Below are 15147 nucleotides of genomic sequence, written 5' to 3'. Positions count from 1 at the left end.
CTCTGGTCACCTCTGTCCTTTTTCTGTCTTTGTCCTTCAGTAGGAGTGGATTGGCTAGCATTGGCCTAGTGCTGTTGTGGTAGACCAACTATCTGTCTTCTCCCCTCCATTTTGTTTCCTCTGTATGTATGTGGGTGTGTGCGCACGACGACTTCTGTGCTTTTGGGTTTTGTGGGTGCATGTGTTGTTGATGGGGCTGGGGGTGGGGTGGGGGCCTCCCGTCAGGTTTCAGTGCCGGCGTCGCCTCAGGCCCGGCGGGCCGACCACTGGTCCTGGGTCCCTGAGGAGGAGCGAAAACGTCAGGAAAGATGGCAGCAAGAGCAGGAGCGCCTGCTGCAGGTACACGGATAGGTCGCCGCGTCCAGCATGGCGCATGAGGCAACAGACAAGCTCTGCCAAGAGTGAATTGTGGGAATTTCTTTAAGAAATGAATAAATATTATGGTTATTCTACATATTTTATTTTAAAATTGTACATATTATTAAAAACAATTGTTTTGAATAATATTTCTATATTATTTTATTTATAATTGTACATATAGTATTTAAAATGTTTTTGTTAATCAGCATTTTATTCTTATTTTCATAATTTTATGAAACATTCATTTGCATAATTAAAAAAAATAGGTTAAGTTATATGTGTATTTATTTATCATTCATTTATGCTTGCAAGCTGCTGCTTTTAAACCATGACCTTAAACGTGCAATATGTTATAAAGCTGATTAACCGCATTTCATTGCTCCTTTGAAATGCTTGCGGCTATTTTTATGATCTGAACATTGATTTTATGTTAACACCCGCTGGTGTGTCGTTTCTACCACCTGAGGGCGGTCTTGCGCAACACAAGGAGCTTTGTCAAAGCTTGTGCTATGCGCAGTGTTTCTCAATTTCGGTCCTCAGGCCCCCCTAGCTAGCCTGTTTTCTATGTCTCCCACTTGCAACGCAGGTGAGGATAGTTATCAGGCTTCTCCAGAGCTGGCTAATTAGCTGTCATTGGAATCACCTGCATTGGGACCGGAATTGAGAAACACTGTGCTATGGTAAGGGGGGGGGGGGGATGCTGCCGCATAAATGCCCCTCATTGTCCTCTGCAGCTCAGTGAGAAAAAGGCTTCTGACCTCCGATGATGAATGGATGGATGGATGGACGGACGGATGGATGGACGGATGGATGTGTGTTGCCTCACCATGCTGGTTGTGTTTTATCCCTGTAGTTGTTTGTCCTGCTATGTGATTCTGTCATCAGGCTTCCAATGCAGGTCTGAAAATGTCATTGCAAAGAACCACAAGGCACTTTTCATTTTTTCCACCTACACTTAAGCAGTCAAGTAGCTTAAACAGCTCTCTGCAGTTCACATGAATGAATTCTTAGTGTCATTCAAAATGGAGCGTTGGGGCCTCAAGATGTCATAAATTCGACTTTTCAAATTGAAGGCCTCACAAATGAGTATTGCTGTGTCCAAAACATCTGAAATTTGACATTTTTAAGTGGAACTGTCCAAGGAAGCCTGTTTGCATATTGCATGCTTCCCCTGTTCTTCTTTTCCTTTACATTTCACTCTGACAAGACAAGATTCGATGATATTATAATTCAATTTTTTTACAGACCTCTGACATGATTCCCAAATGCCTTTATGTATGTATGCATGCATGTGGTATGTTGCCATGGTAACAGGAGAAGTACAAACGGGAGCAGGAGAAGCTCAAAGAGGAGTGGGAGAAGGCCCAGAGGGAGGTTGCCCAGGAGGAGAAGCGCTACCATGAGGAGGTGGGAGCATATTTTTTCGTATTACCAATGTAACATTTGTGAAAAAAGAACATTAAATTGGATCACTCGGTGTCATGTTTGTCCATCTATTTGTGATGTTAGACAAGAGACAGCACTGAGTGAAGTTGTCGGCTGCTACGTTAGCTTCTAGCTAGATCTCGTTCAGGTGGACTTGATAAGTCATTCAATGGCTAGCTAGCTCCCATATTCCTGTAAACTTGTAAACAAAAGGTAGTGTCACATGATTTAGTGGAGGTTTTTACATAGCAGGTGGGGTGCATTATTTTATATTGAGGCCATACTTGGAGGTTTCACTGTGCGGCCATGTTGTTGACTGCTCCGACTGTTACCCTCACGTCAGGAACGTCGAATCCTTGAAGAGACGGTCACACCCCTGACGCCACAATCGTCCGTCTCGCCGGCTTCTGAGGGCCAGGACACCATCGTGCGCTCGCTTGCCGACTGGGAGCGCAAACTTGAGCGACTGGAAAAAAATGTGGTAAACAGCTCATTCGTTTATTCGTCGTTTGTGCGTTCTCAAGCGTGTTGGGTCTGCCTTGCCTAATTTTTAAGACAAAAAAGTTGTAATGTTAGGACGAACTAAATGATTGGTCGGCCAGCTAACAGTCCTCTTCTTCCGATTGGCTAACGCAGATTGAAAGCGCGGCGGACGTGGAGAGTAGACTGCGAGAAAACAGCAGCACGAGCGACATCAGCTCCACCGACGACAGCATCAGAACGGCAAAGAGGTTTGTCCCACGTATCAAAACACGCGCAAGAAAAAATACAGAATTTTACTGTTTTTGTTAGGAATGTTTTTTTTTGTTTTTTGTTTTTTTAGCAAAACTTTACTGCTGTGTTAACGTTTGACTTGCATACAAATGCATTTCATCGTAAACACAAGACCCCCCCCCGTATCTGCTCCTAGAAATATTTACACACAATATTTAACATGGTGTATTAGTGGTTAGTGCATCTGCTTCTCAGGTTCTGGGTTTGAAACTCAGCACGGTCTCCATGTTTTCTAAAGAGTCTAGATCAGTGGTGTCCAAACCATGGCCCGGAGGCCAATTGCGGCTGCCGTCCATTTTTCAGTGGCCCGCGACATATGCTAAAAAAGGCATTTGACTCAGTTCAAATAAAATAAACAAAACAAAATGTTTGGAGATCGTCAAAGTAAGAAGGGAGCGTATCGAAAAACAGGTGCCATTAAAGGCCATTTTAGTTAACTAAAACTAATGAAAAAACTAAAACTAAAATTCAAAAAACAATATTGTTACCGAGATAAAATAAAAAAAACGAAAATGCTTTCTAAAAAAGAAAAACTAACGGAAACTACATTTTATGTTTACAAAACTAACTAAACCTAATTATAATTATAGCAAACATCGTTTGTTTTAGTCTTTGGTAATAAATTTAATGCATGAGCCTTTGGGGATGCTTTTAAATGTGATTTTTAGTAGATTTATTTTGCTATAAACCGGAATAATGACATTTGAAAGTATGTCACACAGAAGTGACGTCATCTAGCAGCAGGCAATAGAAAAGCACCTTCAGATGACATTACTCCCATGGTGTTTTTTTAAATATTGCACACAAGTAATACACTTTTTTTTTTTAACTAATACTGAAACTAACAAACTAAACTAAAACTAAGCATTTTTTTAAAGAACTAAACTAATAAAAACTAACAGAACTACCCTGAAAACTAAAAACTAACTAAAATGAAAAATTCCAAAACTATAATAACCCTACTGCCATATTACAAATAAATTGGTTTATATACTGTAGCATTTTTCTAAATATGCAAAAGCACAAATAAATTATTTGTACAATGTTTAGGACTAAACACAATTTCTCTTCATAACATTATGTGGCCCTTGCGTTGTCCTGATTTTCTGTATGTGGCCCTCAAATGAAAAAGTTAGGACAATCCTGGTCTAGATTGTTCATGAGTGGGAATGTGAGTCTGAATACTTGTTTGTCTATACGTGTTGACCAGTCCAGGCTGTAACCCACTCCTCTCGCTTAAAGTCAGCTACGTTAGTGCTACGTCGTTACATCATCCCCTAAAACTAGAGCTGTGACGTCTTTTTACGTTGACCACCTTCAGCTCGGAGAGTCAGAACAGCTGCCTGCAGAATGGCCAGAAGCTTCACGAAATGGCCGCCAAGACCTCCGCGCCGGCCAAGAAGCGGCAAGAGGCCGACAAGCCCGCTCGGACTGCGGGAGAACGCAGGTGGGTGATGAACGTGTGTGCGTGTACCAGGGGTGGCGAGATCCGGTCCTCGAGGGCCGCAGTCCTTCAGGTTTTGGTTATTTCACTTCTTCAACACAGCTGATTCATGATCAGCTCATCAGCAAGCTCTGCAGAAGCCTGGTAACGAGCCTGTTAATTGGAATCAGCTGCACTTCGAGTAGGGAAATCTATAAAAACCTGCAGGACTCCGGCCCTCGAGGACTGCAGTTTGCCACCCCTGGACTGTAAACGGTCTGTAAATGTGTTTGCTTGTGGTCGTTTCAAGAAGCGTCCCGCCTCTTCACTGCATGTCTGACATATTGGTGAGAGAGAAGTGTAACCATGGCAACAGTAGTGCGCCTGCGCTGTGGAATGATAGCCACGTTTGAGTCCTTCATTGTGAAGACCTGCAGGCTTTCAGTTGCTTCGTGAAGCCAGCAGATGGCGCCAAGCTTTTATTGTAGCTGCATCATCTCATTCATGTTTCGTCGCCATCATGTCGCAGTTGATTTTCCAAGCAGCCTGCTGATAAAGACATGCAGTCGTCTGCATGGTTGTTCCAATCCCTCCAAAATCCAAAGTCACCCAGATAAATGCGGGCTCCACATGGTCAGCTGAATCCCACAACAATCTGTCCGTTTTCCAGGAGCACGCCCACCATTATTAACACGGGCCGCAGCCCCCCCAAGCCCTCTTCGCCTTCCATCGACGCACCACCCAACAGGTATCCTCATCGCCACCATTTTGTGCCTTGCGTCCATGTCTCTGTGTCATGCTCACAATTAGCTTCTTAACTCATTCACTCCCAGCCATTTTTTTTTTGTACTGGATTTTGACTTTTGCAAGGCCCATAGAATATTGTGTTTCATTTCTATAAAAACATGGAACCTACCAAAAGAAAGATTAAAGTCTCTTCTTTCATCAGGAAAAAAAAAAAAATTATATTTGTTTGTGTTTCCGTTTGGCAGCAATTAGCATTAGGATATCGGCAAGTTTCGTCAATATTTACATTCCTGGTGAAAACACTGACAAAAAGAGCTTGTTGCAACATGGCCATGGCTGATCTCTTATACTCTGCTGAAGTCTAAACACATTTTTGGGGGTAAGGACAAAATATTTAAAAACGTTTTTACACGTTTTTGGGATTGAATGAGTTAAAGGGACAAAAGTATTGGGACGCTTGATCATCCATGTTCACTGAAGAGTGTCCCGATGCTTTCGTCCTCCTCACGGAAACTGTACAGCTGCCTTTTTGTCGTTCGACTTTGTGAAGCGGCATGTGGCTCACCGTCACCAACGTTATCGCGGTGCAGGTCTGTGAGCGGCAAGAAGCTGTGCTCCAGCTGCGGGCATCCGCTCGGCAAGGGGGCCGCCATGATCATCGAGACCCTCAGCCTCTACTTCCACATCGACTGCTTTAAGGTGAGTGAAGAAGAAGCCATTTCACCCAGGGATAGCATTATGGGGGAGGGGTAAAACTTTTTTTTGGGGGGTTCACTGTCATTGTTGTGGTCAGTGCGGCGTTTGCAAGGGCCAATTAGGAGACACGTCCACGGGCACCGACGTGCGGATCCGGAGCGGCCTCCTCAACTGCCACCAGTGCTACATTCGCTCCCGCTGTGAGTTGACCCCCACCCGACATCGCTACCCCACATCACACGTGACCGTTTTCGACACATTGACATCCAGCATACTCATCCTATCGCCTTGTGATGAAACAACACTCGTAAGGTGTGATTTGGAGTTCAGTAAGGATTCTGATCAAAATGTAGTATAATAATAAATTGTGCTTTAGGCTTCAAAGCGTTAAAATGTTAGGGAAGGAAGTATACTTGCACCCTGTGATGATGAAAATAAATGAATCACATGGCAAAATGTTTTTTTTTTCAAGTACTCTGTTCATGACTTTTTTTTTTTGTGTGCAATTACCTTCGAAACTCTGTCACAGCTTTATTGGCATCACATACTGATTTTGTATGCGTGTAACAGTGCTTGGAAAGCTGTTCGCAAAAATTGCCTTAAATCTAAAATAATCCAAATACATGCATGTTGTTGATAAAAAAGCTATGTGGCCATCTGCATAGTTAATAGAATTCCTAAAATAATAACAATAGTAAATACTACTGCAGATAAATGCAGGTTATGGATATAGCTTGTGCAATCAATTGAATAACTACACGAAAATGCTAACGTATGCTAGTAAATTGAGGCCTAGTTAGTCGGCTTCTATAGGCCTTTTGCTCTTTTTGAACCAATTAACACCTTAAAAAAAAAAAAAAAAAAAAAAAGAGCTCTCCAAATACCACCATAATAATGCTATTAAAATCAACTTCAAATTTACATACCAAAATAGGAAATAAACACTGATAAATAAACATTTTTATAAAAATACAAATTTTATGGAGATGTATTGTATTTAAAAGTTTAATACAACTAAAGTGTAATTTTCAATAAGAGTATTGTATTGGATTAAAAAAAAAAAAGAAAGAAAGAAAAGAAAGTTCAGCAGTATAACATTATGCATAATTTGAACATTTAGTTCAGTATTTTTTCCTGCTTACCACAAGAGGGAGCCCACATCACACTCCACATTTTGAGAACGGCAAGCGTCTGTCCTGCTCATTTTCCTTCCATGTTGTCATGTTCACCTGCGGTCTGTTGCTGCTTGCTGAGCGATTTACGTCTCTCTCGTTTCTCCTCAAGCGGCCGGACAGCCGACCAACTTGTGACGCCTGCGGTCAAGTTGAACCCGATCACCTGCCAAGCCCCGCCCTCCCGTGCAACCGTCATTCATCATGTGGGCCAAGTCAAGATTTTTCATCCATATACAATATGCAGCAGTCATTAATAATCACTCACTCATATTTGCAATTGAATGAAGCACAATCTATTTGAATCATCATTCAGTTCCGCATCAAGCAAATGAAGTTCATTCACATGTACTTTAATTGCTTTTCATCTGATTCAAGCGTCTTCTTTTTTTTCTGTTTTTCACCAAACGGCGTCCATTTTATGTCACTGCCGAAACCATACAAAATGAGATATGCAAATTAAACCTTCGCTATGTGCAATACTGGACCTCCACCAAGGCAAATATTGGTTTTGGATCATCACTGAATTGTAATGACGTTAAAAACAAATTTTCGTATAATCCAAATAATCCACAAGGCTTCCACTGACACACACGCTTTGAATGTAATTCACGAGGGCAATAACTGGACTCGCTACTTTAACGTGCCTTAGGAACAAAAGGATGACGACGCAGCAAAGAAACATTTTTTTATTATTATTATTATGATTATTTTTGTGTGTGGGAAGGAGAAAAGTGGCCAAACTGTCATCTCATCGCCCTCCAAACTCCTTCATTGTTGTCGTCGTCCACTTTGCCGCCTCAGTGATTTTTGCAGTGATTGAATGCACTTGTCGTCCATTTTGTGAAATTATATGCAGGACCGGACAATTGACCTTTCGCATAAACCACGCCTCCCGGAAACGTATAGAGCGGTCAATCACAGTGCAGCACGGACGGCCGACACGTTCCTGGTGCAAATTTTGCATGTTTGTTCTTTTATGTGAGTAACTCAAAGACTGATTTTTTTTTTTATCTCCTTTTTTTAGGCTCTATTAAAAGCTATGCAGTCATCTGCATAGCTAGTTGTATCCCTGAAAATTTTTAGTTAAATTAAAACCAGCCCAGATGAATGCAAACCTTTGATTATGCTATGCATTTGGTCGCATAGCTCAACCGTAGAAATCCAAAACTCAAACTATAAAAGTGGATGAAGCTATGAGGCTGACCGCATAGTCGTTTGTAGACCAGACTAGCCCGAATGAAAATGAAATGTAAGTGCTCGGTAAAATATGCGGTTGACCGCGTATTCAGGTGAATTGTGCAAAAATCCAAACTAGCCCAGAAAATGCAAAATGTGGATAAAGCTATGCGGTCGTCCACCATCGCAGACAGTCAAGCGCTGTCTGTAAAGCTTTTTTTTTTTTTTTTTGTCTTAGTAACTAAGCAGGTCTGAGCGAAAGGTCAATTGAAACGTATGCAAACTTTTTTTTCTGCTTCGTTTGCATTTTGAGAGCTGGGCAGTGTGCTGCGGATGTAAAATAAAAAAAAATGCACGTTTAAGCCTAAAACCAAAAAAAAGTGTAAAAAATAAAGCAATAGCTGCTGTGCTTTCCGCTGTCGTTGAGAATTTTCCTTTCTCAGTATTCCTCCGCTTCTCTTCTTCTTTTAGCGAGGAGGTTTTCTTGTGTATTTATTGTAACAGTCACCTGAACACTATCAACACATTTCCATGTATCCTTTCATTCGCTGTGTCAATGCAATGACTCGACGTTTATAAATAAAAATCATCCAAAGTCAGCATTGGAGCTGTTTCTCATCATTTGGTGGATGAGTCGAAATATTGCAAACAGATCTACATATGTTAAAAGGGAGGATTCACTTTCATGTTATGGAAAGTAGCGCATGCCATTTTTCAGGTAAGTATGGATTAGTTTTTGACAGTTTATTATTTTTTTTAATTCTTTTTGGCAGTTATTTTTAAATTGTTATTGTATCAGACCACATCAGATTGTATTATATTTGATATAGTTGCTAATTCCTAAAAAAAAAAAAAAAAAAACACTTAAAAATTTACATTATTGTATTATAGTTTTGGAAGTATTTATTTAACATTATTACAGTTTTAGTTATGCCAGTTAATACTTTACCTTTGTGTTACAATATTTTTTTAGTGAGACAGTTTGATATTTAGTTATATTTTGCCATCTACCTTCCCTTGTACAGTTGAACCAAATTCTCAACTATAGAAAAAATAAATGAAATGCTGTTTACATATTGTTGAAACGTGATCAGGATTTTTTTTTCGTTCTCATTTAAATTGAGACATTCATAAAATATCAGAACGTTGGACATGTCAATTAGCTGTGAAATCGTAAGAAAACATGGAATGTTTATTTTGTGAATTTGCAGATTTGCGTCCATTTTAGGTTCTTGTGATGCAACAGCTGCTGCCAACATTTTTAATTTCCACCTGAAATTAAGGTAAAACTTTTTATTATTGAAAATCATTCACTTCACATGAATAATTGCCACCTGTTAATATTGCATTTCTTGCATATGAAACAGAAAATTTACCGTTTTCCACTGTTGTTATCGTGTGCGTTGTTTACTCACTGAAGCTGACAACAAAAACATGACCAATCTCTTTTGTTTTATAATTATTATTTTTTTTTTTTTTTGTATCATCAACAACCATCTCAATGCCTTGGAAAACTATGTGCACACGTAGAAATATTCCCTTCTTAAATATAAGCATCCAGTACCTAACAGAACGTATAAATAACCTTCCAGACAACAACGCTCACAACAAAGTGGGAGATTTAAAACAAAAACAAAGAGACGACATGCAAATTATATCCAAATAAATACAACATTTGCATACATTCCCTTTTTACCAAAAATAAATTCTTCGGGAATGAAAATGAAGACTAGTACGAGTCTATGATTCAACTATTAGGAGACGAGAATACATATTAACACTTTACAATTGGAGCCACAAACACACTGTAGTAGAAAGACGCACGAAACATAGATTAATGTCCATTGGATGGGGGGGGATGGGGGTTTCTGTAATTGTGCCTTCTTTTTTTTTCCTTATTAGAGTGGGAAATGTAAAGAAACAAACGAGCAAAAAAACTAAAATCTGAAAACTGGATTAAACCATGTAGTCATCAGCAAAAAAAAAGTCTAAACCTCGCCCAAATTAATGCAAACTAAAGCTATGTGGCTTTCAGCATCAGAAATCCGCTAAAATCAAAATGACCAACGAAATGCAGGCTTTTGTTAAATATATATGGTTGACCACATAGTTGGTCCAATCCCTCAAAAAAAAAAAATTCTACTGCCATCAAAACTTTCCAAGATGAATGCAAACTGTGGATAAAGCTGTATGCAGTTTTTTTGTGTAATTGGGTTAATCCAGCTTTAAACAAACTTGGGTTATCCAAAATGGGGAATGACTATGCAGCTATAGTATAATCTCAAAGATGCATTCAAATCGAAACTAGTTGCCTGCATAGTCGGTTTAATCCAGCAAAAATCTTAACCAGGCCCTCCTGTTACAGAGAATAATGCATTTTACACTATGTGGTTGACCACATAGTTGACTCAATTCCTCAAAAATCAACCCAAGATAAAAAGCGACCTACAGGATTGGCTGCATAGTTTATTGAATCCCCAAAAATCAACTAATATCAAAACTAGCCCAGATGTTGCTCTAAAATAAATAAATAAATTCAAAATAAATGCTCAGGCTATGCGGCAGTCCACAGCTTTCACAAACCAACCCCAGCTAAAATTCAAGCTCTTGATCAACTATGCCGTTGTTCAAATACCAGACAAATAAAAACTCTAGTCCAAATGGGTTTTGATAAAACAAGATGTGCTTTGCCGCATAGCTATAGTCGAATCCCTCAATAATTGCCATTGCCGAAACATTGATGAAACTATGCTGTGTGCCACATAATCAGACACACATTTATGGGTAAACACTGTAATCTGTCAAGTAATGCAATGATACTAGCTCGCCAACACTCAAACAACATGGTGAAAGTTATTTTTGACACATAGTTGTTTTTTCCGTTGCTGAAAACTGCCGACTGTGCCATAAAAATGTCTTATTTTCTTTCTTTCTTATTTTTTTTTTTGGCCACACAAGAGGGAGACAAAACAAAAGCAGGTTTGACTGTCAAATGTCCGCCACCATGAGTGTCATCTCTGCTGTGTGCAGGTCAATTAGAACATGCCGCTTTTTACTAAGGCGGCCTTGGCTCCGTTCTGTCTCTGCAAGGACGACAGCACGCTGGCGAACGGGCCGCCCAGCGAGTCCGGGATGGAGGTGATGGTCCCCGGGGCGGAGGCCCAGCCTTGGCTCGACGCCGTCACCCCCACGCCCACCCCCATGCCGGACGACACGGCGCCCTTGCCGGCCTCCGACTGTCCGCCGTTGCCGCCGCCACCGCCGCCGTTCACCTGCACGCCGGTGGGGCTGGGCCCGCCGCAGTTGGAGGTGGGCAGCGGGTTGGGGCCCCCCGTGCTGTCCGGGTCGGTGGATTTGGCGTCTTTGCTGTCGTCGTCCCGCGGGTCCGACTTCTTGCCCGAATTGGACTTGGCGGCGGCCGCTGCTGCTGAGGCGGCGCGCTCCTGCTTGCGGAACTTGGCACGTCGGTTCTGGAACCAAACCTTCATAAGAGGACAAATCCGTCATTAGTCGATTACAGTACCAGGACCAGTTTTTGGCAAAAAAAAATAACTGATTGCCTGAATGTTTTTTTTGTTTGTTTTTTTTTCCGTTTGTTAATTGGCCGCTATTAACCCACCATGCAGTTAAAGTAAACAACTGAATTTATCCAGAATTTTTTTTAAATAGGCTAATTTGTTTCGATTGTCACTGAAAAATATCGATAGCATTTGTGTGAAAACCTGCGCTCGTAAAAAGAAAAAATATATAATCATGTCAGAATTTGTGTGAAATTTAATTCATTTGTAATGTGAAATTAATATATAACATTTTTAAGGCCTTCTCTCCAATGGACACCTTAGTGCCAACATTCCTGCTCTGCAGACATGTGACCTTAATTGTTTCTTTTAATTGTTTTTGTAATTTAATTATTAATAATAGTTTTAGTGTGTACATCTGTTTAAATTGTTACAATAACAATATTGAAAATGCATTTGTTGAAAACGAAATGAACAAGTGTAGCCTATACTTAACGACCCACCCCTCTTATTTTATATATGTTCGAAATAATCTCCCCAAAACTAATAATATTCTGCAGTTAAGTATCACCAGGCTATCTAATGTAAATCCATTTTAATATTTATAGTAATAATAGTGTTTGACGTCCATAATTTCTGAAAAACAAAATTGGCAATAAGCCTTTTTGTTCTTGTTTTTAGATATAAAGTAAAAATAATAATAATAATAATAATAATAATAATAATATTGACGATCATTATCCACGATATTCTAATTTAATGGAATGCACCTGTAAGCATGCTTTTTATTGGATTTGGACTCTATTCATTTTTATAACATTTTAAATGGCTGTTTATATTTGTTAAACAATTTTTAAATAACATATCAAATGACAATCTTCTCTGTATGTTTTACGACTTAAAAAATCGCCTGCATGGGGCAGGCAAGTAAACAACCAATTTGCACATTACATCACCCCATGACAACATTCCATTTTGTGACTTTAGCGGAAAGAAAAAACATTTTTCATTTGTGGCGATATTATATCAGCATGTGCATTATTAAACCAAACTCAAGTCTGATCTTAAAAATTTGGGGAAATGAACAAACATAAGCTTTTAATGGTGATTTATGAGTTCGTGTCGAAATGTGTCTTATTGTTGCGCGTATAATCTCAGATTACGTACTAATCTCACCATCTCTCTCCCACCAATAATCATATGCGTAAACGTATTGAATCATATATCTCAAATCGCTACTTTTGACATTTTTTTTTTTTTTTTGTGACGTCTATACCTGCACTCTGGCTTCGGTCAGGTCGATCTTGAGCGCCAGCTCCTCGCGCGTGTAGATGTCCGGGTAGTGGGTCTCTGCGAAGACCCTCTCCAGCTCCTTCAGTTGCGCGCTGGTGAAGGTGGTCCGGATGCGCCTCTGCTTGCGCTTCTCGTTCAACCCGCCGTGGTCCGTGAACAGCTTGTAGGGCACTGCATGGGCGTACGAATGACGTCATCAAACACAATTCTTTCCGCTAAATGGGCAACCACTTGTTTATCGTTGAGTAATAATCTCATCGGTATTTAATGGCAGCACAATTGGGGTAGAGGATTATGTTCAGTTTTGTGTCGAAAGTTTAATTTTGTTACAAATGTACGTAAAAAAAACGTGCGTAAATTCATAAATATGTGATTGTCAGTTATCTTTGAATCGCAAATGCGTTTTCATTTGGTTTGCGTAGTCCCAAATGGTGTTGTAATTGTGCTGCACAACTTGGATTCTGTTCCAATCTGTATTCGCTGGTCATCAATGTAAGTTTTTAGTCGTAAATGTATCCCTCCGAGATTAGACCATTTGCGTAACGTGCGTAAAAATCATGCGTAATCGTCTCAAGTGTTGTTAAATTGCAGAGTACCTGCAAGACAATTTGGATTTTGTTAAAGCCTGTCCCGTCATCAAGGTCAGTTTTCATCCTGAATGTACTTTTATTCTGTTCCAAATTCGTTTAAAAATGCGTAAAAACGTGCGTAATCGTGTCTGTCAGTTTTTTTTATGTTAATGTTAATGTGGTCTAAAATGAGTCTTGTTGCCGTGCGTATAATCGCACGTGATCTTTTAATCGTAAAAAGTACTCGAACCCTGTCCCAAAATGAGGCCGCAAAAGCGTGCGCAAGTCGTCTCAAGTTGTCACAAGTCGTCGCCTTACGCGCGTACTGTAACTCCCAATTTGGGCGCCAATAATGAGTTTTGCTCTTTGCTTATCTAATTATTCGTCTCATCGCAAAGTAAACACATTACGGCGGCTTGTAGGCTAATTCTGTTGGAGGCTTTCGGCTGTGACACGCGCCTAACCGAATTAGGCGCATGCAGGCGCGCACGCACGCACGCAGCCGTGCCGCCGCCACAAATGCCTTCATTTGTGTAGGCAAAAGTGGAAAAGGCGCCTTACCTGCCGCGTAGGGGCTGCTCTGGTGGTCCCTGAGCGTGCCCAGGCTGCAGGATCCGGGCGCCAGCGACGGGCAGCCGCCGCCGGCTCCGAAGGTGGTCCGGATGGGGTTGTACTGGAAGCCGCTGGCTTGGCTGCACGAGCTGAAGTCCGCGTAGGCCGACGCCAGGCTCGACGTGTCCATGCCGGCCATGCACGACTCGTAGGCGGACGAGTTGAGGTAAGAATACTCCATTTTATACATTTGGGAAGGGACCCAAAAGATGAAGAATCCCGAAGTCGGTTTATGGTGGCGGGAGATGAGGAGGAGGACGTGTGACTTGTTGTTGTTTTTGTTTTGCTTTTTTTTTTTTTCGATGTTGACTGCTCGGCGGCCGCTCCAGAAGTGGCCTCCTTTATAGCAGCCCAGGCGCGTTTTGTGAAAAGCCCCCTAAGAGCCGCCTTGCCGGAGGTCTCCAGAGCATATCGAGCTCATCAGAAAGTCGCGCGGACAAAAAAGCCGCACTGCCTCCTTCCTCCTTCGTCCTCCTCCAACCTGCCACTGCCGCCTCCCTGCTTTACATGACAATAAGTCATCAGTCCATTGGGCCCGTCGTCCGGCCGGGCTGCAGCATCATTGATCCCCCCCCACCCCACACCACCGCCACCGCCACCCCTCCCTCGCTACCCCCCCCCCCCCTTCGTATCTCTAATTAGAATTTAATAGCGCCGCAGTCGAAGCAGCGAAGGAGAGCATCCCTCCTTTTGCCCTTTAATTCAATCTCAGCACTTGGAAAGAATGAAAGTTGGGTGACGATTCTCCCTGATGAAATTTGCTTCCCAGCAAGCTTTGAAGAGCCTTTAAAAGGGAGAACCGCCAAGCCTGCACGCATGCATGCATGCACGCCTGCATGCTTATATTTTCTTATCCATTCAGCCTCAAATGTGGATTACCTAATGCTTAGCCAATCCAGATTTACATGCAGCTACAAATGTACAACTGCACTTTTTTGGGGGTAAAAATGTATGTCAAAATGGGAAAACAATATCGCGTTTTGCGCGTTTTTCTTTTCATGCTGTCGTCAAAAACGTCAAATCCTATTTTCACAATTGAGTTTTTCTTTGCCTATAATAAACAAATTGCATCCAAATCAGCCGTCATTAATATAAATTATTATATTCATTAAGCACGATTACCATTCATTATTATTATTATTATTATTATTATTGTTATTATTATTGTTTATTATTATTATTATTATTATTATTATTAGTGGCCTTTGTCGTGTATAAAAAAAAATAAAATATTTCGTGACATTTATCTGTGCTTTTCATTTCAAATGCACACGATGTTGTTTTTGACCGCAAGTCATGATGGTCAAGTTGATCATGAGCCGCACATTTCCACTATCCGGAATTTATTTGTATTGTTTTATTCCTGTTATTGATTTCAT

The 15147-nt window shown here is 40.9% G+C and overlaps 2 protein-coding genes across 8 annotated transcripts in view; one reads left to right on the top strand and one right to left on the bottom strand.

Annotated features, from left to right (window-relative positions):
• LOC144025481 (LIM and calponin homology domains-containing protein 1-like) overlaps positions 1 to 8375 on the top strand; it is a 49094-nt gene extending 40719 nt beyond the window's left edge. For 3 of the 6 annotated variants that reach the window (XM_077531523.1, XM_077531525.1, XM_077531524.1), the window contains 9 exons: positions 226 to 339; positions 1675 to 1767; positions 2129 to 2266; positions 2422 to 2516; positions 3881 to 4006; positions 4653 to 4730; positions 5320 to 5428; positions 5523 to 5625; positions 6710 to 8375. In XM_077531523.1, coding sequence (XP_077387649.1) covers positions 226 to 339; positions 1675 to 1767; positions 2129 to 2266; positions 2422 to 2516; positions 3881 to 4006; positions 4653 to 4730; positions 5320 to 5428; positions 5523 to 5625; positions 6710 to 6735 — 882 coding nt within the window. In that variant the 3' untranslated portion in view covers positions 6736 to 8375. The remainder of the gene's footprint in view (positions 1 to 225; positions 340 to 1674; positions 1768 to 2128; positions 2267 to 2421; positions 2517 to 3880; positions 4007 to 4652; positions 4731 to 5319; positions 5429 to 5522; positions 5626 to 6709) is intronic. The other 3 variants (XM_077531527.1, XM_077531528.1, XM_077531526.1) reach the window with 2 other exon arrangements.
• Positions 8376 to 9235: 860 nt separating this feature from the next.
• Positions 9236 to 14227, bottom strand: phox2bb (paired like homeobox 2Bb). 2 transcript variants are annotated; one of them, XM_077532254.1, is made up of 3 exons: positions 13718 to 14227; positions 12571 to 12758; positions 9236 to 11258 (listed from the first exon to the last, which is right to left on the bottom strand). In XM_077532254.1, the coding sequence occupies exons 1-3, from the start codon at positions 13956 to 13958 to the stop codon at positions 10812 to 10814; spliced, it is 876 nt and encodes a 291-aa protein (XP_077388380.1). In that variant the 5' UTR covers positions 13959 to 14227; the 3' UTR covers positions 9236 to 10811. The 2 variants fall into 2 exon arrangements, with proteins under 2 accessions (XP_077388380.1, XP_077388381.1); XM_077532255.1 differs by lacking the exon at positions 13718 to 14227 and adding an exon at positions 13184 to 13302.
• Positions 14228 to 15147: the final 920 nt, after the last annotated feature.

Source organism: Festucalex cinctus, chromosome 9, assembly GCF_051991245.1.
Source record: "Festucalex cinctus isolate MCC-2025b chromosome 9, RoL_Fcin_1.0, whole genome shotgun sequence".
NCBI lineage: Eukaryota > Metazoa > Chordata > Actinopteri > Syngnathiformes > Syngnathidae > Festucalex > Festucalex cinctus.
This window is presented reverse-complemented; position numbering and strand designations above follow the sequence as displayed.